Source organism: Eumetopias jubatus, unplaced genomic scaffold (assembly GCF_037043125.1).
Source record: "Eumetopias jubatus isolate StellerSeaLion01/CBP00866 unplaced genomic scaffold, mEumJub1_p1.0 scaffold_17, whole genome shotgun sequence".
Taxonomy (NCBI): Eukaryota; Metazoa; Chordata; class Mammalia; order Carnivora; family Otariidae; genus Eumetopias; species Eumetopias jubatus.
The window spans coordinates 18,688,850-18,712,261 of record NW_028274823.1 but is presented as its reverse complement, the minus strand read 5'-3'; the positions used below and the strand labels follow the sequence as shown (position 1 = coordinate 18,712,261).

General features: G+C 45.3%; 2 protein-coding genes across 2 annotated transcripts in view; one reads left to right on the top strand and one right to left on the bottom strand.

Moving 5' to 3' along the window:
• LOC114200048 (guanylate cyclase 2G-like) overlaps positions 1-11,679 on the bottom strand; it is a 67,014-nt gene extending 55,335 nt beyond the window's left edge. The window contains 1 exon segment of the mRNA XM_028092028.2: positions 11,640-11,679. Coding sequence (XP_027947829.2) covers positions 11,640-11,679 — 40 coding nt within the window.
• ACSL5 (acyl-CoA synthetase long chain family member 5) overlaps positions 6,263-23,412 on the top strand; it is a 43,260-nt gene continuing 26,110 nt past the window's right edge. Inside the window, exons 1-2 of the mRNA XM_028091996.2 lie at positions 6,263-6,494; positions 21,304-21,488. Coding sequence (XP_027947797.1) covers positions 21,333-21,488 — 156 coding nt within the window. The 5' untranslated portion in view covers positions 6,263-6,494; positions 21,304-21,332. The remainder of the gene's footprint in view (positions 6,495-21,303; positions 21,489-23,412) is intronic.

Genomic DNA, 23,412 nt, shown 5'->3' with positions numbered 1-23,412 from the left:
AGCTCTGGACTCAAGACTACTGCAACTCAAAATCTGACTCTGAGACTCTGCCAGCTATGAGCTCCATGCCTTCGGCAAGCTAATTGGCCTCTCTTAGGTTTTCTTCTGTGGAATAATAACTTCTTCATGGTGAGATTAAATGAGATATTACAGACAAAGCTCTTAGAACAGCGCTGTCACATGGGAAGTGCTCACTAATGTCCCTGGTCCCCTTGAAGGCCTTCAGAAAAGAGCTGGCATGAGAACTGTGGCTTGCTACCTGGAAAGGTGTACTTTGAGTGCCATAAAAATTTTGAAACCTCAGATCACCAAGGGAAGGGTGGGTATGGAATCCTGATAATTGGAACGGCCAATTATGGCACGCTTGTTAATAGTTTAAGGAACTTTGCCCCTTCCTTTTCACATCTCAGTAGAAGGGTAAACTTCAAAGTCAGCTGTGCCATGTGGGAAGCTAAAGGTCAGTCCCTCACAGATTTATTTGTCCCACTGTATGCCATCACAATGTTTGTCCTGCTATATAGCCACCTCTAGAGAGGAATGTCTCTTCTTTCTCTCTGAGCCATCATTACTACGTTAACATGAGTAGATTCAGCCTATAGCTCTAGGACTCTGCTCTTTCTCCTTGGGTCATATTGCCTGACTTCTAAAGACTTGCATTAGCAGTCAAAACAGGCTAGGATCCTTCCTAAGTAAGTGTTCCCTATGCCACAAATCCTAACCATCTGGCAGGTTTACTGTGAGGGCCAAAAAACGCCCTTGTCATGGGCCCCAAGAGATACCAAAGGTTTGGATGCTGAAGGTACTGTCCCCACTTACACCTCACAGGTTTTTTTAAAAGATAGTGGAAATGTTTTCTAAACTGGGAGAAGCTACATAAATGCACTGTGGGGCTAGATAAAAAGAGCCTGCTTATAAGGTCTGTCTTTCCCCGCTTTGAAAAATGAGGGAAACCTGGAGTCTATTTCTAAGAGCTGTCAGCTGCTATCATAAGATGTATTGGGGGGCGCCTGGGTGACACAGTGGGTTAAGTGTCTGACTCTTGGTTTCAGCTCAGATCATGATCTCAGGGGTGTAGGATCGAACCCCGAGTTCAGCTTTGTGCTGGGCGTGGAGCCTGCTTAAGATTCTCTCTCTCCCTCTGCCCCTCCCCCACCACTCACACACACACTCTCAAAAAAAAGTGTGTTTTGACTATTTACAGGTTGTGTTACAAAACTCTAGAATATTGGCTCTTGGTCTTCTAGAACTGTTGTGTATGAAATATGTGGGTTCTTCATCCCTACCAAAGGGCATGTGGACACACTGACCACAGCACCATGTGTGAGTGTGTCCAAACTGTGTCTGTCAGATCAGACTCGTCACACCTGGAGCACCTGACCTATAAATGACCTAAAACAATAAAGTTTGCACTTTGTAGGGGCTATGGGATGCTCACACCTAGAGGGAATTTGTTTGTATTGAATTCTCAATGCAAATGGCTTTGGGAAGGGAGGGTGAAGTGGAGGGTGTTGTAAAGAAGCCTTATTTCACACAAGTTTGTTTCTTTGTTTGTTTGTTTGTTTTTGAGGAGAGATGCTATAGGAAACAATGGTTTACCAAGAGATGGGGTAGCCCATGGGGGCACTGGAGACCTGGCTTCCGGACTCCCCTCTCCTACTCAGTCCACGCCCCAGCTGCCTCACATTTACTGTCTCAGGTACCCTTAAGAATAAAGTTAAGGTTGTCAGATCAGGTGACGCCCCCTCTATGCTCATACTCACACCCACATGGGTTGTCTAGTTGTCACACCACATGGCTTTGATCTACGTTTACGTAAGGAGAAGCGAGGCAGGGAATGGCAGTCCCTCATGTTGTTGCCAAAGCACACCTCTGGGACTGGCCTGCCTACTGATCTTGAGAAACACCTCTCTTCTAAGGCACAAAATGAGTTCTGCTCTGGGCCCTGCTGTCCTCTCAACTGCAGGGTCCCCATAGCCAAGACTACTCCAAACACCGTCCCTTTTGGCATTCCAGTGGTGGGGCTCATGGAAGGCAGAGTGGCTGCTTGGTGCAGTGGTGCTCCTGGTGTTGTTCCCAGGCCAGCAGCATGTATGTCACCTGGAATTGTTAGAAATGCAGATTCTCAGGCCCTCTCCCAGACCTAGTGAATCACAAGCTCTGGCACCAGCCCATAAATCGGTGTTGTAATAAGCTCTCCATGGGGCCTTGTGATGTTTGCTAAAGTCTGCAAACCACTGGTTTGGAGCATCTTTCTCTCTAGCAGGTACGGCATTAGTAGGTCGCTAATGAACACAGCTTGACAGGAGTCCAGTCAGATGAGTCCAACTCATGTTCCCAGTTCTCACTGAACTGTATGTTCTTTGGTTATTTGTTAGGAAGCCCTGAGGGCGCCTGGGTGGCTCAGTCGTTAAGCGTCTGCCTTCAGCTCGGGTCATGATCCCAGGGTCCTGGACTCGAGCCCCACATCGGGCTCCCTGCTCGGCGGGAAGCCTGCTTCTCCCTCTCCCACTCCCCCTGCTCGTGTTCCCTCTCTCTCTGTGTTTCTCTCTGTCAAATAAATAAATAAAATCTTAAAAAAAAAAAAAGAAGGAAAAAGAAAGCCCTCTTCCTTCAGGTACTGAGGCAGGACGAGGGCTGTGTGCCATGAAGTGACTTTAAAGAGTTAACGCACCTAAGACCTGGATGAGAATCTGGCCTACTAACACCTAATGTGGTAGCCACTCCTTCACACGGGAGTCCGCAGGATGAGGTACTGGCTTCTGATTTTGATGTTATTGGCTGACTGATTGAATACAATTAGAAGAAACCCAACACTGCATTGCCACACATTTCCACCAGCCCAGGACACAGAAAGGAGTGTCTAAAGTCTGTTGGGAGTGAAATGAACACATGTCAGTGAAGCAAAACCATATCGGGGAAACGCACTGAGGTGATTTCCTGGGGCTGAGGTCAAGGTGTCGCATTCACAAGGAACTAGTTGTATAATTCTGGGTGATTTCCTTCACCCAAAAGGGCCTTGGTGCCCTCACATATAACACAGAAATTGAGCACAATCTCTAAGCCTCTTGCATCTCCTTTTTAGTAATGGTGCCCTGCAGTCTTAAAGTTCTTAGAACTGAGAATGGTGACTAGTGACCTCACCATGGAAAGAGAGAGGGGCACCTGGGTCGCTCAGTCGGTTAAGCGTCCAACTCTTGGTTTTGGCTCAGGTCCTGATTTCAGGGTCCTGAGATGGAGCCCTGCGTTCGGCTCTGCACTCAGCATGGAGTCTGCTAGAGATTCTTTCCCCCTCCCTCTGCTCCTCTCCCCACTCACGGTCTCTCTCTCTAAAATAAATAAAATCTTTTAAAAAATGGAAAGAGAGAGTAGCAGAGGTTGAACAATGATGTAATAGCAATGTGCTTCTTCAAGGGCCTTGCTAAGCCATGGGAGGTGCAGGCTGCCTCCATGATTCTGCATTCTAAATACGACCCAGGTAGGCTTGTCCCTCAGTCTAGATGTTGGAATGATTTGCCTTATTCCAATGGTCTTGGAAATGTCCTAATCCTGGAGGGGTCACTGGCCCCTTCTAGAAGAAGGCTGATCTTGAAATGCAGACTTCTGCTTATCTGATTCTTAAAGTTATAGCTTGAGCCAATCAAAGTGGCTTTCCATGTTCCTCTCGACCTCAACTCAAGGAGCAAGTTTTCCCTCTTCTGTTAGCTAGACCTTCCTCTTCCTTTCACAGTCTCAGGGGTTCTGTCCCAAAGGCAGATGTAAAGCCCTGTCTGGCTACTCCCTCCCCACCCCCACCCCAGGTATGGGCTTTATAAAGGTTTTGTCTTGTTAACCGTTTACTTTGAGAACAGAGAGCTGTCTTCTTCCTCCTCCTCCTCAGCCCTTGCATAATGGTCTCTGTGTTAACCTTTTGCCAAATTCGACACTTGTCACTGTTGGAAGTTACTCCATGTGTTTGAGAACAGGTAACTTCTACCTTTGAACCTCTATTGCAACAGGTTCAAAGGTTCCAGGGAAGCTTGCGGGTCACTCTTGGAAAGAGACGCATTGGCTTCGGCTGTGGCCTTGTCACAGGAGCTGTGGAAGGGGCCGAGGTGTCTGAATGAACCGGTGTAGCCGGCTGTGAGGGGGGCATTTCCTGGACGCGGCAAGTGCGCGTACTCTTACAAGGTAAGCCACAGTAACGCTCCCTACTGCGTACCGTACGTCTATGGGACATGTTTCTTCTCGGCCCAAGGGCTCTCTTCCAACATGGGATTACACTCGGTTAAGTAGTAATCTCAGCTGACTTGCGCGGAGGCAAAGCAGAGACCAGTTGGAAAGGGGGTGGAGACATGGAGGCTGGGTGAGTGCGGGCAGGGCATAGATTTGGGAGAGAAAGTGGTTAATTTCACTAACTGGAACTAAAACGGAGTTAAAAAGCCTTCAGGGTTATAGACAGAGCCCAGCTGTGTGTCTCCACCTTCCATTCAAAACTTTCACTGTCCGGGTGGTTACAAAGACTATTCCCCAGCTGATGACAGCGAATCCCATTTGGAAGGGACTAGGAGAAGAGAGTCCTTAGCAGACATTGTCCTGGGTGCTGGGGTCCGTACGTACTAGGTGTGTGACCTGCATTACCTCATCCACTCTCCACCTTCTATAAGGCAGGTGGCATTGTTCCCATTCCATAGATTAATAAAGTGTCTCTGGGCTGTTAAACACCATGGCCTGGGCTAGCTACCTAGGAGGTGGTGCCGCTCGAGTCCCGATCAGTCTGTCACTCTAGGCAGCTGCTGCGTAATGCAGAATTCTTGTGTGTTGCCAAAACCTTCTATTATTTCCTGAAATCTTGGGAGTGTCACTTATGTGTACCTAGGATTGAATAGGAATGCAACTCCACTAGAATTTTTAAATGACCGAGGTACTTCTTAACTCGAGCATCCAATCCTGGAGGAAAATAGTAAAAAAAAGGGGGGGTGCTGGGGAAGCTCCTCTGGCCCTGAGCTCTTCATCCAGCTGGTAAAAGAAGCCAGCACTCAGGGTATTAGAATAGGTAAGACTTGACACCTATTCTGCTCTCTGCTGGAGGGAGCTGCTTCTTGAAGGAATGAGCTCCCAAAACTAAGCAAAGCCAAGGGTCTCTCCAGCTGTGAGATGACCCAGGAGATAGAAGGGCAGAGTGGCTAACCTCCTCTTCCCATACTTCGTCTTTCTTCCATGTCTAAAGTGAGCTCCTGTGAGGCCAAGTGATCAGCTCTCTTCTCTGAGTTTGCTACATAGCTCACCCTGGCTTTTTTTTTTTTTTTTTTTTTTTAGAGACTTTTAGGATCTCCTCTCTATAGAGTGAATGAATCCTAACTAGCTCTGGTAAAGGGCCAGGCACATGCTGAACTTAACATTAAGCCTTCTTAAAGGGACTACAGCTGGAGAAAATGTTGCTTAATTCTGGAGTATATGTGAGGGTGGAGCAAGGAGGGAGAAGAACTCATGATTTCTGCCTCCAAATCTAAGAACAGACACTCTCATGCCCTTCTGTGGTCCCAGCCTTAGGCGAGTATGGTGAGACTGCTGCAGGTCCTGATAGCCTGTAGACCAATCTCCAGGACCTTTTCAGGGGGTCTACACACTCAGAACAATTTTGCATAGTAACAGTAAGAAATGATTTGCCTTTTCCTGTTACTGGCTCACGCAGGTACAGTGGGTTTTCCAGAAGCTGCAAGATGTGGCATCAGTATGACAGTGCGTGGTGTATGTGCTTGTTGCATTCCTTTCAAAAGTTCCCAGTTTTAATTGGGGGAGGTGAGGGAGGCAGCGGACTAGATCTGCGGTTTATATTTGGAGGTACGGAAAGGATGAGCTGATGTCCGAGGGAAAGAACACAGGTCCATATCCCTGTGGCTCCTGACTGGCTTGTTTTGTTGGCTTGTGCCCAGGGAGGGGGACACGTGGGTTGGAGAAGGGGGACCCTATGCCAGATGTTCCCCCCATCAGGAGGGATGCGAGGGCTGACCTTTCTGGCCTGGGAATCGAGGGGTGAGCAGGGTCCCCTTCCTGGCACGGGTGGTCTGCTCAGGGCACCCCCAGTCAATTCAGTTTGTTTGTTTGTTCTGTCTTAGTTTCAAGGTAGTCAGACCCAGGAGTAGAAGGTGAACTGCGTGATGCCGGCTGGCTGTGGTTTCAGCCCCAGGGGCTAGGGTTAAGGCTTTGAAAAGGAGCCAGGGCGGCTTGGGCGGCTTTTCTCCTCCTGGCCAGAACAGCTTCCACTTTCAGTTGTGAAAGAAAAACCAGGAAGTGAGGTCCCCGAGCGTGTTAGAAAGCCCGGCCATGGCCTGACTCGGGACAGCTCAGGCAGGGCACCGTGGGGGACGCTCGGAGCTGGGGCCATCCGCCTGCAGGGATGCTCTGAAACCAGCCTGTCCCTGGAGGAACCGGGGCTGAAGGGAAGAGGGCCAGGGATTCTGCGCCAGGAAGAACCCGGAGCCAGGAAGCCCCGAGGGATGCACCCCCCTCACAGGGTAAGGGGAGCGTCCTGAGGGGGTATTTAGCAAGGGGTCTGGTGAGCATGGGGCAGAGGCCGAGGGGGCACCCTCACCCCCAGGCTTCAGCCAATCTAGAGCCTGTTGGGTACCTGGCACGTGTCAGCTCACTCTCTCGTGCTCTCTCTCTCTCTCTCTCTCTCTCTCTCACTCACTCACGGGTCTCCAGGGGACACCTTTAAACCCTCCTTATCAGGAGGCATGAAGGGAAGGAGGAATGTGGGGGTAGGGGGAATGGATGGGATTTTCTTTCCCTCTCCTGCCTCTCTTGAGGGAGGCACACTACACGCGAGACCCCTTCAAATTTTTTGTGAACGTTGACTCCTTCTGTGGTGAGAGGTAATGGATGAGTGGTGGAGAGATGGTTACTGAATGAACTTAGCTCTGTTTCAGGGGTAGGGCCACAAGTTGAATCTCAGATGAACTTCAAGGACCCTCAAAGAGTGAGCTGTAGGAAGGGACTCCACAGTTGGGGCTTGTTACCTTGTGTGGGTATTAATCTTTGGTGGTTTGAAAAGGAAGATTGAATCTGTAGCTCCAGCTTGTAGGTGATTGCTATTTTCCATCAGCAGCAGGATCTTAAAAAATAGTAACATTTAATTTAAAAAAAGATTGATTTAGTAAAAAACAATTTTTTAATGGAATAATTGGTTTCACTTGACCCCTCCCTTTATATTCTAGCATGGGAGTAACTCTGTCGGGGTCCCCTCCAATTGATAAGTATTTGAGATGAACACAGAATAGTCTTGGAAGAGGCATGGTAAAAATTCTTGTAGGCATCACTTGTGTGCTTGGCACAATCAAGAGAGCAAAAGACAAAGGCCACAAATATTTAAGAACAGGCAGATTAAATAGAGTTAAATAGATGATATGTAATAAAGTGCAAGTGGTGGGGATTCTAGGAAAATGCAAGGTAAGTGTACCCCCAGATAAACATATTCCAACTTAATTAAAAAACACATACAACACACACACACACACACACACACACACACACTCACACACACACACACTATCCAGTCCAAACAGAACGTTTCAGCCAGGTGTTTGGCTAGGTCCTGACCTAAAGTAGTCTTCTCTCCCAGGCTATATTTTAACTCTTTGAGGGCAAAAGCACCTACTATAACATCAGTGTATCAATGAATGCTTAAGTGCTAAACACACAAATGGGGGCAACAGATTCTATAGGGAGGCTCAGGGTCAGAGAATGAATGGAGAAAAGCAAGAGGAAGCCAGGGTAAGCACAAGCTCATAAAAGCTGCTCTTAACATTTCATTAAGAGAAGCTTATGACGTGGATGGTTTCACCATGTTATGGCTGAGGAGGCTCAGAGAAGTGAAGTAACTTTCCAAGGTCAAACAGAGATCAAAGCTATGGTCTGTGTGCTACTGAATAGCACGCTCCAACCACTCCTGCACAGAGTTGGCCTTTCTTCAGATTTCCTAGAAAATCGCATTTGTAAAAAGATTTTCCTATGTGGTGACCTGGGCCTATATTGAATTCACATATGTATTAGCACTTTTCAGGTGGATGTTTTTCAAGAGCTGCAAATATGACAGCTTCCATTCATTGACTATTTTCTGTGGGGCAAAGTTAGTTTTTTTTTGGGGGGGGATGTTATCTTTTAATTTTCAAAAACAGTCCTGTGGAATGGGTTGGTTGTTTCACAGATGGGGAAACTGAGGCTTACACATAAAGAAACTGGACACACTCTTTAAAGGTTGAAACTGGCATTCGAGGTGTGGTTCCTGGAGGGCCAGAGGCAAATTTGCCTCAATTCCGGATGAGTCTAGGGGCACCTGGGTGGCTCAGTCGGTCGAGGGACCTGCTCTTGGTTTTAGCTCAGGTCGTGATCTCAGGGTTGTGGAATGGAGCCCCGTGTCAGGCTCCACGCTCAGTGGGGAGTCTGCTTCTCTCTCTGCCCCTCCCCCCACTTGTGCTCTCTTCCTCTCACAAATAAATAAATCTTAAAAAAAAAAGAAAAGAAAAAAATCTGGATGAGCCTAGTTTAGTGCCTTGACCAAAGAACTAGAAACTGGGAGAAACCTCTCTTTTGAAAATCCTCCCACTTCAAATCTGTTGAGAAAGCAGCAAGCAGATTGGTGGTGTGCCAGGGGTTGGGAGAGGAATTCAGAGTGACTGCTTAATGGGCACAAGGTTTCCTTCAGGGGTGATAAAAGTGTTTTGGGACTAGATAGAAGCAGTGATTGCACAACATTGTGAATGTACTAAATGCCACCGAGCTGTTCACTTTAAATGATGGATGTTATGTGAAGTTGGGGAAGTCACCTCCCACCTCCCACCTGAAGTTGGGGAAGTGACATCCCCAACCAGGATTTGGCAGCTGTTTATTTATTTATTTATTTATTTTTAAGATTTTATTTATTTGACAGAGAGAGACACAGCGAGAGAGGGAACACAAGCAGGGGGAGTGGGAGAGGGAGAAGCAGGCTTCCCGCCGAGGAGGGAGCCCGATGCGGGGCTCGATCCCAGGACCCTGGGACCATGACCTGAGCCGAAGGCAGACGCCTAACGACTGAGCCACCCCGGCGCCCCATTGGCAGCTGTTTATTTTTTATTTTTTATTTTTGTGGCAGCTGTTTAGATACCAGGAGTGAGGGTTCTGTTCCTGCCGGTTCTATTGTTGGCCTGCAGATTCACCAACCCTCGTTGGGGGTGCAGCCTGAGGTGATTCTCAGGCACAGCAGCACCCTGCCAAGGTGACCTGTCCTCGGCAGCCCTGAGTCAGCCATCATTGTTCTTGTCACAGTCTGCTGTAAATGCACCCGAGGGCTTTCTCTCCCCTCGGCAACCATCCATCTGAGTCAAAAAAGGACTCTCCCTCGCTCTTCCCCTGGAAACCCAGTGCCTGACATGTCTTAGGCTCTTAGTCCATGTTGTTTGAATAAATATGTGAGTTTTGGAGTTTGGAAGGTCAAGCAGCCCAGTATGGTTATGGCCATGCCATGGTATCTTCCCTCTTTGGGGGAGCTGGTTGGGAGCAGACCTCTGGGTCTCCGTGGGTCAGTCTGCCCTACGAGGTGTGAGGTTGTGAGTCCGTGCGGGACAGGGTACAGGGCTGGGGTAGGGTCGGAGGAGATGGCTGGGTCAGAAATCAGAGGGGCACGATGCCCCCTCCAATGAGAAACCCTCTGTTTAAATAGAAATGAGAAGTTGTCAAGACTTTGCTTTAAGTTGGAAGGCAGTTATAGAATGAAGGTCATCATCATCTCTTCTCTTTCAGGAAGCCTCAGGGTAGAATATCTGATACTTGACAGGGAGTCAGACACTGGGGGGAGTGGAAGTGGGAAGGGTGCCAGTCTTCCTGAGGACTTCCCATGTACCCAGCAAGGTACTCGAGGGGACAGTGTGCAGCATTCCCTTTAAGTAGGGGCTGTTACCTACCCCTTCTTGTGTGCAGTTGAGGAAAACGGGCGCTCGGTGACATTATATAACTATCCCCAGGGCCACACGAGTGGTGGACCATTGCTCTGGTACCTGAACAGGCAATGGCCTTAAAAGTTTGCTGCTGCAAATGAGACTATTGGCAATAAAGCTTATTGTTTGCACTTTGATTCTAGTGACTCCTGACCACTGGCAGACCAGGTAGTAGGAGGGCTGACTCTGCAGGATCCCGGGCAGGAAGGCCTCTTTCACAACATTTTACATCACTGCTTTTATCCTGCATGGGTGACGGGGGCCTAGCACTTTGTCCAGATTATCTTTTTATAGGCTCTCTTATCAAGTCCAGTGGACTTCTGATACTGATTCTCCTGACCCCACTTGTCTCGTCATCCACTTGGTCAGCAACAAGCTCAGGAAGCCTTTGCGGGTGCTTCCTGAGGCAAGGTTTTCCTCGGGGTAGGGCTGGAGGGCTGTGGTTTGCTGGAAGCACCATGGTAGATCAAGGCAGAGGAAGGTAGATCAAGCTAGATCAAGGTAGATCAGATCACTGTGTCGATCTGAGATCCAGTGGGATTTGTTACTACCTGCCACCAGCCTATGGGGTGGCTCAACTGTCCTATGCTATCTTCATGGACTGAGTTAAGAGGTTTTCAGTATTTGATTTAATGAGGGCTTTTTTGTTAAATACCACTCAGTTCAACTGGGCAAGGCCTGGCACCCCAAGGCTCCCTCGTGTTTGTGAACTGAAATGCCTTCCATCGTATGGTGTCTCCACCAGGCCCCAGATATTGTCTCCTTTAGCATTCTTGGAGGCTTTTTCTCCCCCACACCCTTCCAACCAGAGATGGATTCTCTACCTCCATCAGAAACACCCTTTCACTGTTTCCCTTTCCCAAATATGATGCTTGTCCCACGTTAGTGCCTCGAGCCATACTCTACCTCTCCCCTGACATCTGGTTGTTCCCCTTTCCCCTACCTTCCACTTAAGTTTATCCAACCTAATGTGGTAACTTGTCTCTCCATAAAAAAAAAAAAAAAATCGGTTGGAAAGATGTAAGCAAAAGTTGAGAAAGATGGTGTGGTGACAGCGACCCTGGTTAGAATCAGAGTTGGGGACTTATTAGCCATTGGCTTAATTGGTGGGGTCATCCTCCTTGATTGACCTTGGAAATGAGACTGTTGGCAATAAGGCCAGGGGATCAAAGCCCACACATCCCTGAGAGTCTAGTGCTCCACACAGCCCCCTTCATCTACTCCAGTCTACACTAGGCTCTCTCTTCTTCAGATTTATTAGCTCCCCCCCCTTGCTGAATCCTTCTGTAAGTGTTTTCAGTATTCGATAGAACCGTAAGTCCCCAGAGGGCAGGAGGTGTATCTTCTAAGTGTTTGTCCCTCTGTACATGGCAGAGTGCTGGGCGCACAGTTGGTCTAAGACCTTTGTTTGCCTTATTAAAATATGTAAATTTATAAATAAATTTAAAGTACAGAGAGTAAATACATCTCTTGCCACACACACTTCTGCAGTCCACCAGATGCTCCCAAGTCTGGGGTATATGCCATGGTGCATTTGTTTACTGCCTGGGGAATTGGTCTTAGCTCTTAGTAGACTATGAAGTCTAAGTGTGCTCTCCCCATTCTGAACACACCACCTGGTACAGAGTATATTCAAATGCCTGCAGAATCAGTGATCCTTGAGCTCGTTCAGGTCAAGCTACTTACCGTTGCCCGTGCCAGGGCGTGAAGCCCCTGGCTGTGGCATTTCTGAGGAGGGTTCAGCCACCTCTGCCCCCTCTGTGTATAGGAGCACATCATGTCACTGCGAGACTGAATCCTGCAGCCTGTTTCCTTCAACAGATGCCTCTCCCTGGTTCCCTTCTCTGAACTTGTGCCACTGGTGAGCAAACAGGGAAAGTGACTCACTGGCGCTTAGTGGATTCCCACGGTACCTCAGGCACCATGCTGGATGCAGTAGCATCTAAGGGCTAAGACAGCCTCTGCCTGGGAGCCCTCATGGCCAAGGTGTCCACTGTGTCACAGGAAGCTTCCCAAACCCGAGGATAGAACTGATCCTGCTCTGGTTCGTACAGCCTTCTGGAGCTCTGGTTCCTGGAGCTTTGCCCGTGTGGTTCAGCAGCAGAGATCTTACGGATGGATATGAGCCGAAGACCTCATGATTTGTGGTGTGCTTGCCTGTGGGCCAGGGATCCTGTTTCAAGCCTAGCCCTCCCCCCTCTCCCTGCCACCTGCCTTACAAATTGGAGTTGTTGGGTATGGCCTAGCAGTTGGGCTGAGAAGAGCAAGAGGTGTGATCTTGATATCCCTCTCCTGTTATTTAAGCACTCATGTAATCTTTCCATGTTGTGTAAATGACTGCTCAGTCACCCTCTGGGTTTTACTAGGGATCTCCTTTGGTAATGCCATCTCCCTGCTCTGTCCTGCACCCCGTGGAGATAAAGAGGCCCTTTCTCATCTGCCTGGGGGCATCCCCTGGTGTGTGTGCCTCAGAGCATCTTGGATGCCAGGCCCCAGATGGACAGAGCTGCCTGTTCCCAGTGACCTGGCACTGCTTGCTGGAGAAAGCTAGTGCGGGCAGTGACCCGAGCACCTGGGTGCCAGTGACTGGCTGGGAAGTCAACTGTAGACTCAGGTCAGGATCTTATGCCAGCCCCTCTTCTCAGCTCCTTGCCATAAGTGTCGAAACATGGCCTTCGGGGGCCCGTTTGCTCTGATGACTCAAACTTTACCTTTGCTCTAGCTCTTTATCTGCTAAAGAAATGAATGAAAAACGTTTCTCCCACCAGAGCTGCTGTCCAAACCAGCTTGCTCTGTGGCTGAGAGGATTGCACACAATGTGAGCGCTCGAAAAGACCACATGTGTTGAGTGTGGCTTTGGTAGTGCGCAGGCTGCGCTTGCAGAAACGGAGCTGAGGCTGTGTTCTTGGGTGCATTCACATGAAATGCCCCCAGCCAAGGTGGTGGAACTATCTAAGTCAGCTGCCTCGGTCAGAGATGAGGTGACTTGGAGTTTTTGGTTTTATTTTCATTTTTTTTAAAGCATGCATATTTCAGATTAAACAGTACACACTCTCAAGTTATCTTCTCAATGAGACCTACTTGAAAACTTACCCCCTCGCTGTCCACAGTCCTCTCCCCCAATTCTATTTTTTAGATTCCATATACTATATAATCTTGCTATTGTTCAGACTTGTTATCAAACTCGCCAATAAAATACAAACCCACAAGGGGAGGTTTTCACTGCTAGATTCCCAGCACCTGGAATGATGCCAATATACAGTCAAGCCCTTAAATATCTTTGGCTGAAGGACTGAATACTTGAAACTTGCTGGAAAATCCATTAATGACTTCTCTTCTTCCATCTGTCTTTTCTTATGAGGAATATACTTTCAGAAACACAAAAACATACCCATTTGTCCAAGTGGTTCTTTTTCTTTCTACTTGGCAACTCATCACAGAGCTTTTTCCACATCAGTACACACATATCTGCTTTATTCTTTTTAATACCTGCCAAGAGTACCACTGTGTAGACCTGCTGTAATTTACATGGCTAGCCTACCAAGGGAGGCCTTCCTGGTCTCTGGCATTTATAAACAATCCTATAGATGTAATGATGATGAGCGTAATAATGAATGCACTGTTCTGCGTACTTTACAGGTATATTAACTCCTTTAATCCTGAGGAAGATATTATCATTGCCATTTTACAGACAAGAAACCACACAGAGGTTATCTAACCCAGGTCACAAAGAAGATGATTACGCAGGGTGTGAGCCCAAGTAATCTGACTCAGGCCCACATCCCAAACCAGTACCTTACACAGACATTTGTGATGTATTTTAGTGAACTGATGTTTTTCTACAGGGTAAGTTACTCGTAGGGTCATTAGGCCCAAAAGGCACACATTTTAAATTGTGGTAGAAGGGCAAAAGGTGCATCTCTAAGGAGGCTGCCCCAAATTAACGTTTCCCTGATTAAGAGTGCATTTTACACTATTTCATCATTGCTGATCTTATGGGTGGGGAAGACATTTCCTTTAAATTTGCAACTTTTAAAACTATAAGCAAAGATGATTGTCTTTCTCCAGCCATAATCTGTTTTGCTGTGAATGTTCTGGTCATGACCTTTGCTTTTTGTTTTATTGTGTTTTGTTTTTCATTGACTTCGAAGCATTCCTTATCGAGGAAATGAGCTCTTTAGACAGGCAAAGTATTTGAAATTTGTCCCAGTTTATCTTTGTCTCTGGTATCTTTCCTGCAAGGCAGTTATTTTTCAAGCTTGCCAATGTTTTCATTTATTGCTCCTAGGTTTTGTGTCTGTCTTGAGTCTTCCTCATGCCAGGATTATAAAAAGAATTTTTCTCTCATACTTTTTATCCCCAAATACTCTTAGGGTTGTCATTGTTTTATATTTAAGTCTTTGATCCATCTTGAACTTATTTTTGTTGTAGGAATAAGGCAGTAATCGGCTTTATGTCTTCTCTCTGAATGGCTAGCCAGTTGTCTCAAAACTTTTATTTAAGTGAAAAAAATCTATCTTTATTTGAAATGCAATTTAGTATATGATAATATATCCACTGGGAGTTTCAGGATTATTTTGTTACATAGTTTTCTCTATTCACCACCAATGGAAAACTTTTCTAGCCCTACAGAAGCAAATTTGGTATTGTTTAACTCTGTTCCCCCATCCCCAATTCCTGTTATTTTTTCAAAAATTTTCTAACTCTTTTTAATAAGCTTTATTTTTCTGGGTGAACTTTAGAATTAACTTTTTAATCCCCAAATAATTCCCATTGGTCTTTATTAGAGTTGCATTAGATATATAGATACATTTAGGAATATGGGGTCCCCTTGACTATTTTGAGTATGTATTTGCAATTTTCAAACCTTTGATGTCCCTCACATCTAAACTTTTTGAACTGAGCCTTTACACATTTATTAATATGCTATTGTGAATTATATTTTCCCCATTATTTTTGAATTAGTTATTTGCATGAAATCAAGGAAAGCTATTGACTTTCTGGCTACTGATTTGGTAACTGGCCACCTTCCTGAATTATTTCATTGCTTCTAATTGCCTCTTCTTTCCTTAGAGGGTTTTTAGGGTTCCCCTCTCAGCGGTTTTTTTAAAATTGAGAAACATGACCACACATTTTTATCTCAGATATACCTGAATGCTAGCTCTTTTGATCTTTGCATCATTTTAAATGGCACGAGGAGTTAAGACTTGCCCTCTTTGGGAGTCAATGCTTTTCCATATCAGGGTTTTCTCTGTTTAAGTTTTTTGAAACGGATCATCGTTGCAAATTATGTTATATTTTACTTCTTAATAGAAGAAAACTGCATTTGATGCAGAAGAGTAAACTGGTGTAAGAAAAGAAAAGGTAAAAAGCCCTTAGCCCCAGGGCCTGAGGAAACTGGATGAAGGGTCTTGCAATAGAATGCATATCTGGTTCATGTTCGTTGCATGTTAAGGAAAAGATTATTTTCATAAAGCTGTCGATTTGTAATGTTCTTTTGACCTCTTGCCATTACTTTGGAATTTGTCTAGAAATATTGGTTATGTGGTTAAGAACAGAGATGGAGGTTTCCTAAGTTGAGAGTGGCAGGAATTTAGGGGGGCTGGGTTGGTGACTTTAAACCCAACCGAGAAGGCAAAACTTTCATATGCAGCCTTCTAAATCACACACAGGCCCCTTTGGAGTCATTGAGTTGTGAAGCTTTGGCACCTAATCTCTAGGAGAAAGTGAGTCATTCAGTACAGCAGAATGGATTAACTAACTGGGTATTAGAACCTGGGGACTCTGGTCTCTCTTTTAATGAGCTCTCCATCACCACGGAATGAGTCCATACCTGCAAGGGAACAGAGAAACCAATTAAATCCAAATTAGTATACCACTTTCTAGAAAGTAGATTTTTTCCCCCAAAGCTCATAAGTGAAATTTACATCTCGTTTTTGCGCAGAAAATAATGAGTTCTTCGGGCCTAAAAGCAAAGATAATTTGCCTTATTGTTCTTTGAATTCCAGAAACCTAGGGTAACCACAATTATTTATTTCTAGGCTAGATTTCCTGCTCACTACTGTGGATGACTTAATTTGATAAGATTCATCCTGTATTTTCTTTCAAGCTCAGAGGAGTATACTCATCCCGAGTAGTTCTTGATATGTGTTAGAAATACATCCTTTTCACCTTTCATCCCTAACCCAGTACTGTGCTAAATATTGATTTGGGAGCACCCATCTCAAGATTGGCCAGAGTGACTTTTGATGATCTAAGATCTGGGAGCTTGGGAGTGGGGAGTTTACTAAGGGACAGTGGGTTAACAGAGTATTGAAAACAGATAATTCTGAACCAGAAAACCGGTCATTTCTTTTTTCAACAACTACTGACTGAAAGCTAACTATGTGCCAAGCATGGTGTCAGCACTGGAGGTACAGGTGAACAAAACAAAACCTTTGTTCTAATTAGAGCATCAATTCAGTAGGGGCAACAGATGATAAGGGAGCAGTTCTATTTCAGATAGTGAACATTATCATGGAGAAGAGAGAACAAGGTTCTGTGATAGTGACTGGAGTGGAAAGGGCAATATTAAATAGGGTGATCAGAGAAGAGTCTCTGAGGAAGTGACATTTGAGTTGAGGCCCAACCTGTAATACACAACCATTGTGTAAGTACTACACAACCATTTCAGATCTGGGGAATAGTGTTTCAGGCAAAGTGAAAAGCAAATACAGAGGCTGTAAGGGAATTGACTTATGGTTGGAGAGCTGAATACATGTAGAAAAAATAAAATCTTTCAAAGGAAAGGGACTACGAAACAAACATTATTTGTGGGCTAAAGGGATAGCCTGAAAGCTTCAGAGCAAAAAACATAGTTGACCAAAAACTAGAGTAGTGGAAGGGCCCATTTAAGGACTTCATTCAGAGAACATCAGACTTAAGGAAGAAATGGTGGCCCGAATCCTCAGAGGAGCAGAACCCAGAGCTGAATATGGGGTGATCCAAACCTAGACACTAAGCCTGCTCCTGGGAGCTGGCAAGCAGGGGTTCAGGCAGAAGGTATCCTTCCGCTAGCTTGGGAATTAAATGTGTCAGGAGCCAGGAAATGAGTGACTGCGTACTACAGAGGAGGGGAGGCCCTGGAGTGAATCCAGGGGAAGGACTGGGGACAAAGGGAAATCCTGGTGTATGGGGCTGTGGCGTGTCACTATCACCGTATTAAAAAGCAGAGGATGCTTTCCACCTGGGGCCATCCTAATGTGCAGTGTGGTTTGCTCAACCATCTGTAGATGACCCAGAACAGGAGCTCCCGTGTGCAGTGTGACACAGCTTTACCACCATTACACTTTTCCTCCATCCCACTATTTCCCAAATAGTGATGTAGAGGGAGGCGCAAAGTCTTACCACATCAGCTGCTTGCAGGAGGCTCCGTGAAATGCCTGAAACAGAACTGTAATCCGAGTGACACAGGACACATGACAAAAGAGACGGTGGCTTTTCTTCTCAGTTACTTGAGCACATCCGGAAGTGTTAATAGATTCTAAAGGTTAGACTGCTAACCAGAACTTCCCGATCCAGTAGTGGTGGAGCCTAGAAGTTTTACCATCTCTTGGGCCCTCAGCTTCTCCCAACTGAACTGTGAGAGAGTGACATGATGTATGGTTGCAAATCCTCTCTGGCACTAGCATCAATAAGGTGAAAAATGTGTGTATGCGTTAAAAAGCCTATCAAGAGAGTAAAAAGACTATATAGAATGGGAGAAAATATTTGCAGATCATGTATCCGATAAGGGTCTAGTATCCAGAATATATAAAGAACTCTTACACCTTAACAACAAAAAGACGAACCACCCAATTTAAACATGAGCAAAAGGCTATAATAGACCTTTCTTCACAGAAGAAATACAAATAAACAACGAGCACATGAAAAGATGCCCGACATCATTAGTCATTAGGGAAATACAAATCAAAACCACAATGAGATGCCATTTCATACCTATTAGGATGACCATTATCCCAAAACCCCAGAAAACAGCAAGTGTTGGTGGAGGGTATAAAGAAACCAGAACCCTCTGTGTTGTTGTTTGGAATGTAAAATGGTACAGCCACTGTGGAAAACAGTTTGGTGGTTCTTCAAAAGAAGAACCATGTGACCCAGTAATTCCACTCCTATGTATTTACCTTAAGGAACTGAAAATAAGTATTCAAAACAAAATCTGCACACAAATGCTCATAGCACTCACTGGTCTCCATAGCCAAAACTGAAAACAACCCCAATATCTATCAGCCGATGAATGAATCAGTAAAATGTCTATCCATATAGTGGAATATTTACTCAGCCCTAAGAAATGAAGCACTGGCATGTGCTATACCATGGATAAACCTTGAAAATATTACGCTTAGTGAAAAAAGTCAGACAGAAAGTCACATATTACATGATTCCATTTATATGAAATATTAAGAATTTGTAAGAAATTATGCAAATAGAAACAAAGTTAGTGGTTTCCAGGGGCTGCGGGGAGGAGGGAGTAAGTACTTAATGGGCACGAAACTGTTTTGGACCTAACTAGAGTCGATGGTTGTACAACATCATGAATCTACTAAATGCTGCTAAATTGTACATTTTAAAATGGTTAATTCTATCTTCTGTGAATTTTGCCTCAATTTTAAAAAAATGTGGGGAAGCGGAGAGGAACCGCCTGAAATTCTGCACGTATCCTATTTGAACTGGCTACTTGATTTGCCATGGCAAACAGAGTAAGCTATTTCGTTGACACATCCTTCAGTGTCTTCTGCAAATAAAATCCCTTGCCAGTGTAAGCAAGGTATTTCATTCTCCTGAAACTGCCGAACTGCCATTTGTAAGTATCTTCCTTGTTTGTAACAAAGTAGTCAGTCTCATCACATTTGTGGGCAGTGTGACTGCAGTATGTCTAAAAGGGAGGGTTCAAGAACTGACAGACCATGGTCCAGATTAAGCCAGATGTCGTTTTGTCTCATACCAGACTTAACTATTTGAGCCAATAGTTAAAATGGAGGTTTCACAAAAATGCAGTGTTCCACGTTTTCCAGGGAGAAAAAAAAATCTGATTATCTGGTGATCAGGGGCTCTCATTACGGAGTGGTCACAATCAGCCAGGGGTTGACAGCAGGTGCTGCTGTAGACTGGTCATGGGTTCTTTCTGTGTCCTTCCCTCCCCTTGTGCTACCTGCAGGGGGCTCTTCAGCCTCCCTCCTCCCCGCATCCCTTACCATCCCTCAAACATCAATTTCACCTTTAGACCCTCTTTTGAAGACATTGTTTGCAAATCTGCTGTCTGCAAAAAGAAAGCCAAAGTCCTTAGTGTGACAATTTGTTCCCATAGTTGAGAAGGGGAATGGAAGTAAGAATCTCTTAATTTGAAGGTGTGTAGGACAGAGCAGAGAATCCCAGATCAGAAGGTACCAGCAGGCTGGGGGCGGTAATGGCTGATGGTGCAAGGATGGGCGAGCACAGAGCAGGTTTCTCTTCCCTTGAGCGCCGCTACCCACTCTCAATTTCACAATTCCCCCCCCCCCGCCCCCGGGGCTGCGCTGTTCCCCACCTGGCGAAAAACAAAGTTCTACACGGCTGGCTCTTGAACACATTCTGTCTCCTGGAAGTGCCACTTCACCACACCAATCCCGGTAAGGCTGGATTCCAAAATTCCCACCTCTCAGAATCCTGGCAGGTGGTCACAATGGCACCCATTGTTAGGTAACCTAGCACCTATGGGGCCTCGCTTTTGTTTTTGTTGTGTCTTCTTTTTCTTCCCCTAAATACAATGTGGAAGAAACCAAGGAGTGGGGGACAGTCATCCCAGTCTCTGGAAGTTCAACTTTCCTCCATAAAATGGAAAGGGACTGCTCCAAGTTCAAGTAATAACCTGTCAGGGAGCAGAGGAATGCTCAGATGACTGACAGAAGGATTCTTGTGACTGTTTCTTCTCCCACACACAATTCCCAGGCCCCATAGCTTTGTTAAGGTGGTGGGAAGTGGTTGTCTTCATGGAGAAAGTTCCAGATGCCGGCTACTGGCAGTTGCCCCTAAAGTTCTCAGGGCAACTATGATCTTGATCTGATCAAACTTTTTCTTATCAGGCGAACTTTGCTCTCTTGATTCGAAGTGGGAAAGTTTGGCCTCATCTCTGAGGACACTGCGGTAAACTTTGAAGAGTACAAATTCTGAATTTCCTTTGCTGTTGCCTATAAGGTTCCAGACAGGTTTGGTCTCCTTGAACTCTATAACTAGACTCCTGAGGAAAGAGGAGTGGTGGTTTTGTAGATTTCAATGGGGAAGCAGCAGTGGGAAATGGTGAGTGAATTTGGACAAGTCGCTTTACCCCTGAGAGCTTCAATTTTTCTCATCTCTAAAATGCTACTTCATGACATTGGTTGGATTAAATTTCATGATCCATGCAAAAAGCCCAGCCTGAAAACGGTTTTGGGCAAGAATTGGAAGAGATGGCCTCAGCCAGAGTAAGTTCCTAGGACCTGCCCAAACACTACTTCCTGCTACTAGAGCAGTTTGAAGCCAAACTTTGCTGGAAACTACAAGAAAAGCTGGGTTGGGGAAAACCTTTGTGGTTTCAGTTTCTTGAAATCTCTTCCTGGCCTGAATCTTTAATGCTAACTTGCTACCATGTGTCAAGTCCATTCTCCAGCCCTCTTTCTGGGAACCTGGCTAACATTGCCTCCAGCAGAAATGGTTTCTCTAGGCTCCCTGGAGGAGAGACACTGGACACAGCAAGCTGACATGCTGTTGCTCTCTGAGACTCTCCCAATGCTTCAAAAAAGAGAGCAATGAGCAAGGCATATCTGGTTAGCCGGAAATGTCCTTCATGTAGAATGCTTGATTTTTAAACTCTGTTGAGTCGCCTCTACAGATGTTCCCTTTTCTGCTTTATACTAGAGAAATCCAGGCAGAACAGTCCTTCCTGATGCTCAATCTGCCTGGGCAGGGGAGGGTCTCTAGAGTGCCCTCCTCTGACTACCAACTTAGGCTGGATCCAGAAGGGCTTCTTCTAGGCCCTGTGGGCCAAAAATTAAAAGGGCATTCATTTCATAAAATTGTCGAGGAAATGATTAACTTGTTTTCTTTGATCCTTTCTGCCTTGTGGGAGGACAGTCAAGTCACAGGAGCGGAGAATGCATTCTATTATTTTCCACATTGCTAAAGTAAATAGTAATAGCAATTCTGCTGCTAGAGAGGTCCAACCCTGGTTTTTTGGAAGGTCAGAAGTCTGTGTGTGTGTGTCTGTCTGTCCTTTTGTAAACACAACTATTGAGTAAAAATTTCAGCCATTTCCTCTAACTTTTTCTTTCCTTTTTTTTTTTTTTTTTTTTTTAAGGCCTGAACTTCCTGCTGCTATTCACAAAGATGCTTTTTATCTTTAACTTCTTGTTTTCCCCACTTCCAACCCCGGCACTGATCTGCATCCTGACCTTTGGAGTCGCCATCTTCCTGTGGCTGGTCAGTAGACCTCAGCCAGTCTTGCCTCTTCTGGATTTGAACAACCAGTCGGTGGGAATTGAGGTAACTTACCAATCCTCTTTTTCGTTTGATGAAGCACAAACTGTAATTCAATACCTTGGGATAACTCAGAAAGAAGATGGGGTGTAGGGTGAGCAAGTAAGCCTTTTAGGTTAGCAATCACCAGAAAATCTACAAAATTAAACTTCGATTACTGGCGTATTTGGCTTTGTAATAAAAATGAAACCACAGCTAGGTTTTGTGAAGCCAATAATCTAGATCAGGGTTGGTAAGCTACAGACCGTGGGCAGAATCCACCTCTTTTATGAGCAACTAGCAAGCTAAGAATGGTTTTTACATTTTTAAAAAGACATGTTTAAAAAAAAATAAAAAGAAAAAAAAGCAGTTCATATGTGTTCCACAGAGCCCAGTTTTTACTGCCTAGCCCTTTACAGAGAAATTTTGCTGACCTATGATCTAGATGATAGAGCCAGTGCTTTGGGGGTAGGAGAATGTCTTCATTGAGATACCAATATTTGAGAATGATAAAGAAGTTATTTCCTTGATTTAAATTCTGGCGTTGAGTTAATATTCATTCTTAAAACGGGCAGAAGTTGAAGTGGGATTTTCCCCCTCAATTCCCCAACTTTCAGCAAATCATTCAGCTTCCTACATCTCTGAGCAAAGGGAAAGCTCCCAGAATATTCTCCTCATTATTTTTCATGTTCAATCCTTTGCAGAGAAGAAAGCATTTCTGTTCCTTTATAAGGCTAACCCCTTCTGATCTTTTCAAGAACTTCTTTTCTCTACCCGGGAATCTTACTCCAAGTTACGTCTACTCTCCACCACCACCACTTTTATTTGGGGATGTTTGCACGTTCTCCGTTGGCATCTTCCTATGCTCCTGATCCTGCTGCTTCAGACCACCACCTCCTTCCAATCTTCCCTTTCCCCACTGGAGTTCTTTAAGAGTATCTGTTCATTTCCTTTCCTGAACTTCAACCCACTGAGACCATCTCCCCAAACTTCTCTAGGTCACTTATCACCTAACTTTGAAATTCAATGATTTCTCCTTCAGCCTTCCTCTCAACTGACTTGAGAATTCTCCTTTTTGTCTTTCATACTACCCTTCAATGAGATTTCTTCCTAATCCCAAGACAGTCTTGTCACTTAGCTTCTTTCCTCCCATCAGCTAGAGTTTGTCTCACCATCTCGATTCCTCTAAAGCAGGGGCTGCAAACCACATGCTGTCAAGGCCAGACGGTGAATTGTTCAGGCTTTGCAGGCCACATGGACTCTGTGGCAACTACTCAGCTCTGCTGTTGTAACATGAAAGCAGCAGACAATATGTAATATGTGTTCCAATAAACCTTTATTTGTAAAGGCAGATGACAAGGCAGATCTGGCCCTAGATTATAGTCTGCCAATCCCTATGAAATCCTCCCAGCTGAGAAAATCCCTCCTCTCTCATGACTTGAAATTGTACCTAAAAGGTTATGACACCTGAATCTGACTTCCTAGTTCTGATCTCTCCCCGGTCCCAGACAATGTCAGTGGCACACAAGCTCAACAATTCTCCTTATTGCTTATCTACACACACACACACACACACACACCCTTTCCTATTTCCCCTCCTGCTCTATCTCAGTTAAATGCATCTCTTCTCATCCAGTTGCCTAAAACTGAGTCTGAATCATCTTTCCTTCTTCCTTTTTCCTCAGCCCTTCTATGTAAACAAAGAGTAAGATGCTACCTTCCTTTGCTAGACAGGGAACTTCATTGTTGACAGCTTGACTTAATGTGACATCTCCTGGAAATCTTCCCTGATGCTCTAGACTAAGTTAGATCGCTTGTTGTGTTATGTTACCCTGTCCTTCTTTAGCCCTTACCACAGTAGTAACTTACATTTTTGAATGTTTTATTTAACTGATGCCTAGTCCTCTCTAGACTAACTTGCGTGAGAGTGTAGCTTGTCTTTGAGGATGAG